At 47.9% G+C, this 13,153-nt stretch overlaps 1 protein-coding gene across 5 annotated transcripts in view; it reads left to right on the top strand.

Annotated features, from left to right (window-relative positions):
- The window catches only part of FHOD3 (formin homology 2 domain containing 3), a 501,308-nt gene that overhangs the window by 400,738 nt on the left and 87,417 nt on the right, over positions 1–13,153 (top strand). For all 5 annotated transcript variants that reach the window (XM_060283165.2, XM_030876573.2, XM_030876572.2 and 2 more), the window contains one exon: positions 11,761–12,057. In XM_060283165.2, the coding sequence (XP_060139148.1) occupies positions 11,761–12,057 (297 nt within the window). The remainder of the gene's footprint in view (positions 1–11,760; positions 12,058–13,153) is intronic.

Below are 13,153 nucleotides of genomic sequence, written 5' to 3'. Positions count from 1 at the left end.
AAATTAGCCTGCTTTTGTCTCATGGATGTTGTCAGAAGACACGAAACTCCTGGGTCAGAAACAAAGGACTTTATTACTCATAGCAATAGTAGTAGCCAAAATACCAGCATTTTGCCATTTCTCCAAGCCCCAGTTTCCACAGGGTGATGTGAATAAGCCCAAGTGATACCTGCACACACACTGAATGGAACCCTGAGTTTAAGGGCGTCAAATCTTATATTGGGCAGTAAGTGTGTCTTCCCTTTGTCCCAGAGGGAAACATGATCTTGATCACAGTGCACAATAAACCAGGCAGTAGCTAGCTCCAGAGGGAGACTCTTTCTCTGTCTTTCAAGGCTATTTGCTATGCACACATCCTTAGATAGTCCAGAACAAAGGCTTTCAATGCATCAGCTTGTAAGACCTCAGAAACATGATAGACCCATGGAGAACTATTTCCAAGTTTTGGGTTATAATGGTTTTCAACCAACTTTTACAATCAAATTTTCATCCTAAGATCTGTTTAATGTAAACAAAAAATTCAAGTTTTAAACAGCCATTACCTTGTTTGTTCTTATTTGAGAAAAAGAAAGAGCATCAGGAGCTGTAAAGCCCAGTCCGGAGCAGGCACTGTCTGCATCTGGAGGTGCTACCGGCGAATCTGCAAGGACATCAGTGCCTTTCATCCCAGGTAAAAGCCTTGGGTAAATGCTTCCAGGTATAGTCAGAAGGCCCTGCACAGGTAGGGACAGTGAACATTCTTAAGTCAGTGTAGTACTTCACATTTCCAGAGTCAGTGACTGAGAGCTCGGAAATAGCAAAGAAGAATAACTCTCAGGTTTCTTCTAGCATCTTTATCTGTGCTCAAACTGTACTCCACCATCTCCACCACTCCTCTTTTCCGCCCAGCACCTCTGTCTCCCCCACACCCCTGTCTTTCCCCCACCCACTCCCATAAAACATTTGTACAGAATGATACAACGCCGGCAGTGTGGCAAGATAATCAAACATTGGTTTTCCAGTCCTTAAAAGTGTGCTTTTTCAAGAGGATTCCTGGGTTCAGTGAATCTTTAGAGCTTTCCAAAGCTGTAATGTCTTCTGAAGAAGCTGCCTCCACCAGGTACTTTGGGAAGTTCCAGTAGCTTTTTGTTGACTTTCTAGATCCAGCAGCTCTGTATCCTTGTGTATCTTCTAGATAATCTCTAGACTCAACACGTTATCGGGATTTCATGTCTTCTACTTCTGTCATCATTGTTTTCTCATCATTTTGTCTCAACCTTTCTCAGCATCTTGTTTCAGTCTTCTTACTGACTCTTCTTCTGGCTGCCCCCTAAGTGTCAGATTTTTCCAATATTCCTTCCCCAGCAACCCCCTATCTTCATGCCACACCCTCTGGCTGCACCTCCACATCCCCATCTGTGAATTTTTAACTACCTACCAAGTGCTGAAAACCGCCAGGTCTGCATCTCCAGCCGTGGCCTTCTTGAGCTCAGGACACATGTATCCAGTCTCCTTAGGCATCGCCATCTGAATGCTCCTCAGACACTTCAGACTTACCAAGTGCCATTCGGGGGCTTTTCGATGGGAGATGTCACTCATCTCTCACCCATAAAACCCCTAACCTTCTCATACCTCCTAGTCCTCATCTGGTTAAGACCATCTCTCCTGGCCTAGTTATTTAAATTGGAAGCAGACATGTAACTTTGCCTCCCCCCTCAATGCTCACCCCTACATCAAGTCAATCATCAAATGTTTATGTGCTCCTTTCTCTCAAATCAGCCCCCTCCCATGCCTCCCCATTGTCAATGCCTTAGTCCCAATCTTAACCATATGTCATCTGGACCATTTAAGTAGCTTCTACTATATCTCACCTCTTCCAGGTTCTTCTTACAGCCCAGCCAAAAAAAAGAATCATGTCTGTATCTTGTTTTTAAAATCCTCTAGTGGCTCTCCATCATCTACAATGTGAAGGTAAGATCTTGAGTGGCACTCAAGACTCTTGGTTATCCAGTCCTACAGCCAGTCTCTTACCACCGTAACCACCTGTACATGTTACTGTCCATCAGGACCAAACCACCCTCAGTCATGGAAAAGTGCTCTATTCTCTCAGGCATGCTTCTGTACTTGAGTGCCTTCACCCATGGGGTGCCCACTGGACTTTTATCCATCTAGTTGAAGCATCTTCTCTAAAGCCTCTTTGAGCCCTCTCTTGTGTTTTCCTTACATCTTGTGCATGTCTGGGATATAGGACTTATTTCACTGTATACACAACAAGTGGTCCTCTCTCCTTTGTGTGCTTCTCAGAGGAGGGCTAGTGCCTGTACTCACCTTTGTTATCTTCCAGTGCTTGAAGCAGAATAAGCCTTCAGGAAATGTTTTATGAGCTAATAAATGAAAAAAAGTAAGCAAGTACATTAATCTACAGAGATAGCTGTTTCCCCTGTACGCAGAAATTTATTGCATGGACCATGACAGAGGGCACATCTTTGACTATATAGGCCCCTCTGTAAAGACTGAAGAAGTATTGGTGGCCTAATGTAGACAGAGAACTCGGGCAGAAAGTCAACATAATGTACGTAGACCATTTCTTTCTCAGGATCTAACTCTAAAAGAGGGAGAAAATTCAGAGGATGACTCTTGACAAATTGACAATTAAGATATTCCTTCAACTACCTTTAAAAATACTCCTTATTTTAAGTGAACTTTTCTCCATTTCTTTGTGAATAAATTTGCTAACAAGTGCAAATAAACTGAATTACTGGCTAAGTGGAAAGCCACATCTATTAGTGACTAGATGTAAGTGAGGAAGGGTCAACTTTTAGGGATGAGAATTTAAAAGTGGGATTTCTAGTCATACCCCAATTGCAGGCCAGCTGGCTCTGCTTAGGCTTGGCCAGACTCTGCTGGCAGGAAGAGCTAACATTTTCTTTCGATATTAATTGTTTTGATCTTATAATGTCTCTTGGATATTACCTAAGAGGCCACTTTAGCCTGAAAAATAGTTTAGGGAAGATATTTTTTCACATCTGACTTCCTTGTGCCTAGCACAAGGCCTGACGCCTGGGAAGTCTCAGTAAGTATTTATAGGATGAATGAGTGTTGCTACTAATCACATTAGAACATCTCATTAAGAGTAGCTACATCCTGGTAAGCCTGAATTAGCAAAAACCCTCAAGTTTGATCACTTTTTTGCTAGCTGTTATTATTCAGGACCATCCATTTTAATGCTAGTGTATCTCTTCCACAATAGCAGTTTGGGTTTTGATGTCACTGCTGTTTCTGTCTGGGACCTGACAGGAGCTAGGGGTGCTGTTGAAATGCATTGACGGTTTGGAATTAGACAGTGTCTTCATCCTTGAGGAAGGGCTTGTCTTTCTATTTGCTCTTGTAAGGAAATGGGCATGTCATTAACCCAGGAGCTTCTCCAGCCCTACTGGGAATGGAAGGATGAACGCATACTGGAGTCTATCCTTGTTTGACACTGAACCAAGACAAGGCCTATCTATCTGACTTTAGAAGAAGAATTTAAATAAGCTCAAAGGAAGTCTTTATAACCGTGGGTTGATGTTTGGGGTGATATGGTTTGAGTTCAAGGTAACAGCAGAGCAGTAAATGATATGGTCATCTTAAATTGCTTTTCATTTTCTGTTTCTAGTGTGAAATAGAATCTATATATTAATCAATATTACAGTAATTGGACCTGAAACTGGCTTCTTCTTTTTTTGTCCTATATGATATTACAGTAGAGTTATATCATATACATGTTTAACCAAGTGAATTTAATCAGGAGCATAATCTGAGGGGCAAAAGGGGGGAGTGAAAATTACAATTTAAATAGTGCTTGTAATTCTGCTTAACATACAACTCAGGTGTGTGTCCCCAGGTGAACACAACATGAGGGCCATGGATCTGTTTTGTTCTTGAGCCATTCCTGACTCTCATGTGCCTCTTGTCATTTGAACAACTTGCTGCACCCAGTGTGATTTAAGAGTTTAAGAACCTGTATTTGGAGATAGCATGGCCCGTGACTATAAGCCCAGGACTTCTTACACCGTTACACTGAAACTCAGTGAAAACCTGGATTGTCAGAACTCTGAGGGTGGGTGTGGGATCCTACAAGGTGGCATCTTCCAAAAGGACTTTTGAAGGTAATCTTGACCATATATGGTTTTCATCTTAAGAGGTGGCTTAGGCCCGAACCTGTTTGGAAGATCTAGCTCTAATTTTGAGGACAAAGCTGGGCTTAATTTTAAAGGCATACAAATTCATTAGACCCATGAATCAGTATTTTGCAGGTAGTGTCTTTTGGGAAAGCTGAAGTAGGCTGAATTTGTGCCCATCCTAATGAAACTATTTCTGTAGAGCAATGATTCTCAACCAGGAGTGATTTTTTGCTCCCAGGGGACATTTGGTAGCATCTGAAGACATTTTTCGTTGTCACAACTGGGGAGGAAGTGGTATTGGCCTCCAGTGGGTGGAAGCGAGGAGTGCTGCTAAATATCCCATAATGCACAGGATAATAGGATACAGTGCCACCCACAACAAAGACTTATCTGACCCCAAATATCCAAAGTACTGAGTCTGAGAAATCCTGCTCTAGAGTGAATCTGAGTGAACAGCTTTGCAAGAATTGGCCCAACACCAAAAGCAAAATCTAAAGAATTTTCAAAGTTGTGAGCTTCATCTCATGGGACCTTTTTCACATTTATATGATTAAACCACAAGTTTAAAGTCGATGGTGTTAGTTATTAGCTCTGAACGGGGGAGGTCCCTGGAATCTACACAGTTTGGAGCAACTATTATAGAACTGGCTGGCCCAGCCCTCAGTTTCATAAGACCTGCCAGAAAGCCAAGTCCTGGCAAAGTCATCGAGACACCATCACAGACTGAAATCAATTGAAGCCACCCAAAGACTTATTAAGTTCAGATCTTTCTACCAGCAATTTATCTCTTCAAAGAAAAATTGCATGACAGGAGATTCTAGTTGGACACTCTGGACTCAGCTGTCAGGGACATTGATGAAAGCAGAGCTGGAACATTTGTGCCCACTTTTTGTTTTGTGTTGTTTTGTTCTTTCAGGAATGATTATATACTTGTCCTTTGCGGCTTAAGTCACCCACCGCACAGTGTAACATTATGATTAACAGCCCAGGCTTTTCTATCAGGCCAATCCAAGTTCAAATCCCAGCTCTGCTCATCAGCAAGGTTCTGTTGGAAGTAGATGACGCATGCTCAGAGGGTGCCCGCAGGCAGGCAGTGAAGGGACGGTTTGCAGAGGTGCGGAGAGGGTCGCGGGACCTTCAGAGGGCAGGGAAGCACCCAGAGACTAGCAGCAGTGGGAAACTGCCAACACTGTTTCTGCCTCCAGGCCTGGAAAAACTTAGTGAACAGCTAGGACTTGGTAAGAGCTGTAGCCTTGGGAGGGAGCCCTGGGGACAGAAAAGCTGGCCTGGCACCTTCTGCCAAAGTGGCCCCCCATAAATACGCCAGCCTCTCCTTCCTCCTAGCTTTGCAGGTACCTCCCGGGGCCGACCTGTCTGAAAGTGAGAGGGAACGCAAACTCTGCAGAGACCAGCCTCCCAGGGCACAAAGCAGCACAAAGAATGGGTCTAGAAGAGCAGGCCGAGAGTGTTCAGTATGCTGTGTAGCCCTGGACAAGTTACTTAACCTCTCCGAACATCATTCCTCATTTCTCACATGGGAACATTAATCTTCATATTGTTGGCATGAGAATTAAATAGGGTGACGTGTCTGTAGTTCCTAGGACGGCACCAGTGTGTTGAAGGCACTCTATAGACGGTAGCATTTATTTTTACTTCACTTAAGGCCAAACGGGGCCTGATGTCGAGTAAGATTTTGCGAATCAGATGAGAAGTTGGTGCTGAACTAGCTAGTCTGAGTCAATGTCTGCCCCGGCTGACTTGGAACAGGGGATGAGCTGAAGTCCTCAAGGCCTGCTCTTTCCTCTTCTCACCCCAGTGTTGTGATCTGCATGAGGGACGTCCCAGTCATCAGACGGGGCACCCTTTTTTACTCTCAACAAACACACTTAGGTTTTTCCTCTTTCACTGTGGTTCTCACGTTGATGGGCTCCTACCCTGGCTCCCCAGCCTCTCTCTCCTGTAATGTCTATTTCCTTTGGTTAAAGAATTCCCTATAGTGGCCGTGTTCAGGTTATGGGTCCTTCCCCACAGGCTGGCAGCAGCCAGGTTCCTTGTTACTTCCTTCTGAATATACCGTGGACCTCTTCCTTCCTGTTATATCTTCCACATTCCATGAGTTATCCCTTACCATATCCTTTTATACAGTTTAATTTTGTTTCGTTGGGTTTTTTTTCTCCTCCCTATACTCCCCCACCTCCAACCTTAAAATTCAGTTTAAAGTTCTCTGAATCAGGTCAGTGCAGGTTCTGGCCAAATACATTTTTCTGGCCTTTGCTAAGTATGTTCTCTCAATGCCAAGATCCCATCAGTCTGCTCTCTCAGGCTGTGGCCCAGCAAGACAGATCCCAGTTTCGGACGCCTTCTATGTTGCCAGGCATATCTTGCCACGTCCTCATTTCACTTCCAAGCTCGCACCCACCATGGGGAGAAGGGCTGTTGGGCACCTGGGCCTGGGCCTTCGCTGTTCCCTCCCAGCCTCAGCTTTCTGAGGGCGGTAAGAGACCCCTCCCCACAGAGGGGTCTGAGGGTTTAGTAGACAGTTGGTGCGCAGGGCTCAGGAACAGCGCCCCAAAGGGGGCCACAGGCCTGCAGCACCCCTGCTCTCCTCGAATGCAAACACACTGCTTCCTCCAGGGGATCCTGGGATGGAAAACTTCTTCCCACTGTCCAGAATCTCTGTCACTTGCCCACGTGTTCTTCCACTGATGCCATTTATTCATCTTCTTCTTCTCTTGAGCCCCCCTGACTGGCATTCACCTCTTCCTCCTCAGTCTCTTTGTGGGGTTTGCTTCCCGAATGCTCACCCAACACTGACTAAGAGCCTCCTCTGAAGCTACAGGCCCACCTCAGCTGTCCCAGCCAGAAGTGTGGTTTGCCTGTGATTTGGGTGTCGTCAGGGGTCCTCTCAGACAAAGTGAAATGTGGCCTGTCTCTCCGTGAAGCAGCCATCACTGCCCTCCGTGTAAAGCCCCAGGTCCTTAACTCACCTTATGAGGCCCGTTGCCCCAGCCACTGCCGCCGGACAGCTTTCATTCCTCCTGCCCACCCTGTGCTCCCGGCTGCATGTGCTCTTTCCTTCTGCCCAGAACATTTGTGTCCAGTTTTCCCTCTTAAACTCCTTTTCATCCTTGGAGACTCTGCTTAAATGTCCTTTTGGCACAGAGACTCATGACCCGTCCTAGGCTTTGCAAAAACCCTTGCCAGACCTTCTCAGGGCAACATGAATTTGCTCTTAGAATATCCATCATGTTTATAAATGTTTTTTATTGTGTCTGGTGGGAGCTGAGGGGCTGGGATTTCCCTGTGTCCGTTGGTGTTAGGGTTTGCCCACCTTTGCCGTGCTGAGGCCACGGGTGACATGTAGGATCTCTTAGCATCCCTGTAACCTCCATAGCAACAAGAGCTGGGTCTGTCTTGTGTGTCCATGTGCCTCTCACCACTGGTACTGTTGTTGGGTATCAGTGAGAAGTTGTGAGCAATTTTCATCCCTTGGTATTGACAAATATCTTAGCTCCCTTGAGGACTTTTCCTGCCGACTTTCACGGTCCCTCCTATTTCCAGGGGACTCGGCAAGGGTAGATGATACTTTTTCAAACCAGGTCTGCTGAGAGGGCAGCTGGTGTGGCTTAGGGCAATGACTCTGAAGGAATGGTTGTGAGTATGTGGACGGGACTGCTGGTGACCGAGGTCCTGATGAAAGAGAATAGGAAGGCGGGCAGAAACGTTCGGGAATTCAGTGTGTAGTCTCACAGTGTTTCCTGTGTCCATGAGAACTTTGTGAGAAGATGCTGGCCCCAAGACCACACTGGGGGCCCTTGGACGTGAGAGGAAGGCAGAGTCTTGGTCCCCAGAGAACTTGTGCCTTGTCAGTCCTGTGTTTGATTAATACAGCTCGAGGAGGGCTCAGCCGTGGGTCCTTTCCAGGGACTCCCTGCCGCTTGGTACCCAGGACCCTCACTTGGGTACCTGGCCGCATACCACCGTGACCCCCATTGATAGGATTTTATGTCCTGTGTCACTAGCCAAGTGGTGAGCTCTCTGAAAGCAGGGGTGTGTGTTGTGCCCTTGACACGTGTGTCGCCTGGTGTATTGAGTGCAGAGGGTGTCAGGAATGAGCGGCCACACGTGTTTGCTCTCTCTCAGCTCCATTCTCCATCTTTGGAGAACATTAGAACAGCTTCACACCCCGCAGATGTGCAGTGAGGCCTTGCGGACACTGAGCCTGCATTCTGGTCAAGAGGTAGTTCTGGAGATGATTTCCTCTGCAGCAGTGATGAAAGAGAGAAACTACCCCAGCGGCTCTAGAGCACATTTAAATGTCTGACTCCAGGAAGTAAGGCTGGAACGTAGGGAGATGAAATTACACTATTTATTCCCAAGAATGTGTGGCTTTCTAGAGCTTGCATGTCCATTGCCTCACTTGTTCCTGCAACTGCTGGCTGATCAGGGGCCAGAGTCACTGCTGAAGTGGAAGGAAACATGCATGTAGGCTGGAGTCAAAACAGCCATCGAATCGTGGATCCTTCCTGCTTTGTCTGCCAGTCTCCTGGGGATGATGAGTAGACTCAGGCTGATGGCAACCAACTGCACCCATCTCCCCGTCAGTGGTAAAGCCCCACAGAGGCACCCTTGCCAGTTTTGCCATATGCTCACCAATTAAAACTTCAATGCACGCCACATGCTAGGCTGTTGGAAACACATTCTCGTTTTGATGTGGCTATTCTGAAGTAAATGTGTGCAAGAACATATGCTTTCTGTCAACCAAACGATGACACTGCTGTTGCTAAAACTATGCTTTTGCCGTGCTAGCAAAACGATGGGGCTCTGTTTCTCTTTGCTAAATGCTCTATTATCAAATGAAAAAGAAATACCATAAAAAGTCCTTCAGCACCAAAGGGAATTTTTCTCAAAGGTTTTTTCACTCTTTCCCTGTACCCAGCCTGGTTTTTGCTTTTAAGGAAGAATGCCTGGGACTCCCCTGGTGGCGCAGTGGTTAAGAATCTGCCTGCCAATGCAGGGGACACGGGTTTGAGCCCTGGTCCGGGAAGATCCCACGTGCCGCAGAGCAACTAAGCCCGTGTGCCACGACTACTGAGCCCGTGTGCCACAACTACTGAAGGCCACACGCCTAGAGCCTGAGCTCCACAACAAGAGAAGCCACCGCATTGAGAAGCCCGCGCACCACAACGAAGAGTAGCCCCTGCTCACCGCAACTAGAGGAAGCCCATGCGCGGCAACGAAGACCCAACGCAGCCTAAATAAATAAATGAAGGAAGGAAAGAAGGAAGGAAGGATGAATGCCTGACACACCCATCTTGAGCACACGGGTTCACAGTCGTGTGCCCTTCAATTTCCTCCTGCTACTGCCAGCCAGTGCATCTCAGCCTGGAAACTTTGCTCTCTTATCACCAGTTCCAAAACCATCCCTCTTGGGGACACCCAGCAAGGACACCCAGCAGACAGCAGAGGGCCTTTGCCACCCCGTCCTCATTTCCCCCATTCTCCCCAGGAAGCAGGTGCATGTACTAGGCTGGAGTCCCCAGCAGAAGACGTATAATGTGTCATCAAGCCCGGGCGGGCAGAAGTCCCTCTGTCCTCTACACCCAGTTCCTACCTGAAGGGCACTGGTGCAGTTCCCACGGAGGAGGATTTCTTCTGTGTGGAGGTTGGAAGTTACCCAGGATATAAGGAGAGGCTGGCATTTCATTCTCTGCACTGCCTCCCTCTCTTGCCCCACAATTCCATACTCATTCTCTGAGGAAGGCAGCCTGAGAGCAGGTGAGGGGCGGGGGTTCTGGACCCAGTGAGTCCTGGCAGAATGACTTCTTGCAGGGACGCTGAGGGCAGGTGGGCCCCCTGCCCAGTGAGGCCTGGCCTGCTGGGAGACCTGCTCTGGGCACCCCATTGGCAGCCATCCCTGCTCACCTGAGCTGGCAGGATATCTCCACAGAGAGAGAGAGCCCTCTGATCCGCCTGTTCTTATAGGGTCAGGGCAGGCCCCTTACATGCACCAATCCTGCCTGAATCTCTATTGCTTCGAGCAGTATGTACGTAGGGCTGGAGCACATGCTCTTGGTGGCACTGCCAGGATTCCAGCAATGTGGCTCTGCTAAGCCATGAGGGTCAGACCCTCAGGAGTGACTCATCCTCCTCTGGCCTTCACAGATGACATTTTTTTTTTTTTAATTCCCAATCATTTTGCTACCCATTCACAGCTCACATCTGAGAGGGTTGCTCAGCAAAAACATGCCTACGGCAGACTGTGCCATTTCCCTGCTTCCTAGGGGACACCCACGGAGACTGAGCAGCAAATCTCCAGCCCCGACAGGTTTACAGAGTTCTGTGCCCGTGAGTGCTTCTTCTAAGTCACTTTCAAGTGTATGGAATAACTTCACGTTATGAGCAAACGTAATTCAAGCAAAGGGTGATGGACCTCACTGGTTTAGCCACTGATAGAACATCAGGCTGCTCTTTGCTTATCAGCTTGATTCACCATGGACTTTTCTCCTCTTTCCCTGAAGAGGCAAAAGGATCATGTATTAGTTTGCTATTGCTGTGTAACAAGTTACCACAAACATAGCTGTTCAAAACAGCACCCATTTATATTATCTCACAGTTTCCATAGGTCAGAAGCCCAGCATGGCTAACTGGGTTCTCAGCCGGGGGTATCACAAGGCCACAGTCAAGGTTGTGGCTGGCTGGGCTCTTATCGGGAGGCCCTGGCAAGAGTCCACCTCCAGGTTCATTCGGGTCGTTGGCAGAATTCAGTTTCTTGTGCTTGCAGGACCGAGGTCCCTGCTCCTCGCTGGCTGTCGGCCAGGAGTCATTCTCAGCTTCTAGAGGCCACCACATTCCTCATCACACGGCCCCCCCCCATCTTTAAAACCAGCACTGATGTGTCAAATACTTTTTTAAAAAATAAATTTATTTATTTTAGTTATCTTTGGCCGCATTGGGTCTTCGTTGCTGTGCACAGGCTTTCTCTAGTTGCGGCAGGTTGGGGGCTACTCTTTGTTGCAATGAGCGTGCTTCTCATTGTGGTGGCTTCTCTTGTTGCGGAGCGTGGACTCTAGGTACACGGGCTTTAGTAGTTGTGGCACACGGGCTCAGCAGTTGTGGCTCGTGGGCTCTAGAGCACAGGGTCAGTAGTTGTGGTGCACGGGCTTAGTTGCTCTGCGGCATGTGGCATCTTCCCAGACCAGGGATCGAACCCGTGTCCCCTGCATCGGCAGGCAGATTCTTAACCACTACGCCACCAGGGAAGTACTTCATCAAATATTTCTTGTGCTTCTAATCTCTGACATTCTTTTCTGATGGTAACCAGAAAACACTCTGTTTTTAAAAGGCTCACCAGGTTAGATCAGGCCTACCTGGATAAGCTCCGTATCTTAAGGCCAAGAGACTTGAGACGTGAACACCAGCTGCACGGCCCCTTCCCTGCAGTGCCTCAGTCTGTGTTTGACTGAATAACCAGGGGACGGGAATCTCAGGGGCCAGTTTAGAATTCTGCCTGCCTCAGACAGCATGAAGAAATCAGCCTCATGTTCAATCTCACCCTCACTCGACGCTTCCTAGAAATTCCTGTCCTGCTCATAATCTCCACTGTTATCTCCCTCAGCGAGCACCGGGGATCCTGAGCCCGAACCAGAGGCAGAAGCAGAGGCAGAGGCAGAGGCGGGACGGGTGGCCGATGAGGCCAGCCGGGAACTAGCCCCTGCCCACGTGGGAGCAGAGAGCGAGGTGGAGCGGGCCCTGGAGCCAGAGGCTGAAGAGCGAACCTCCCTGAGCGAGAAGGAGCAACAGAATGAGGCAGTGAACGAGCGGGACAACTGCTCGGCCTCCAGCGTCTCGTCCTCCAGCAGCACGTTGGAGAGGGAGGACAAGGAGGACAAGCTCTCTCGGGACAGGGGGACCGGTAAGGAGGCCCCCTTTCCCCGTGAACACATCCCAGGGAATGCCGGGGCAGGGGACCTGGTTTGCTGGCCTCTGAGCTGACCGGCTGGCCCAGCTCACTCCCCAGACTGTCCCCCAGTGTCTGGAGGGGGGTGTGGCCCCACTCAGCCAGCCAGCAGCTTCCTGCCCTGCAGAAGGGCCCTGACCCTCTGCCACAAGGCTGCACCATCACTTCTACAGCTGGGAAAAGGGCCTGATAATGAGGGCAACAAGGGACTTTTCCTGAGGAACAAACCCCAGAAGAGAAATTCCTCATTTCCTTCTAACTGTTTAATTGTGAGTAGTAAGTGTGGCTTTTTTCTGATTTAAATTTAGAGACATGTCATGTTGTTGTCTACTCCCTTGAAAGAGTGTTTGCAAGGAAGTGTGTTAAGCCACTATGACTGAACATTGCAGACCAGAGCAGATTTGGTGAAATGAATCATATGAGTACTTTGAAAACCTGCCAGTTCACAGCATGCAGAGATCAATTTGATGTGCTCAGCTGGAATGTATGTCCTTTAGGTAATTTTCCACAATATGCTCAGGACCACTCTTTTCTTCGATACTAAGTACGTGCTTTTTCGTATGGAATCATACCTTTTTGGTGTTATCCCCAATATTCATTCAGTTTCTCCTGTTTAATGGTGACTTTATGTTTAGGGATCAAATGGAACGTTAGTCCTCACTAGGGACTTGGGGAGGGTGCCACAGAGGGTTCTAGAAATTGTAAACGATTCAAATAATCATTTGAATTATGATTCATATGTGACACCATGGAGTTGGTTTTCCTACCCACGATCCGTACACTCTCAGGGTGGCAGGAAGCCACCTCTTTCAACCGACTCTCCTCACCAGTGAAGGCATGTCTTATGGGCCAGGCTTCATTAAGGCTACACAGTGACACAGACTCAAGGAACTTACATCTTAGGCCCAAAGGGCAGCTGCAAGGGCCTGCCAATGAGTGGCACAACCCAGGCATGATATGTTAGTTCACAGATTAAGAATACATTGTCCCTGAAGCCTGGATGAGTGAACAAAGATTGAATGAATGAATGAAGCCATAATGTCTCCTAGGA

The sequence above is a fragment of the Globicephala melas genome, chromosome 13, assembly GCF_963455315.2.
Source record: "Globicephala melas chromosome 13, mGloMel1.2, whole genome shotgun sequence".
NCBI classification, from domain to species: Eukaryota; Metazoa; Chordata; class Mammalia; order Artiodactyla; family Delphinidae; genus Globicephala; species Globicephala melas.
Note: the sequence above shows the minus strand (reverse complement) of the source record. Positions and strands in the feature narration are given on the sequence as shown.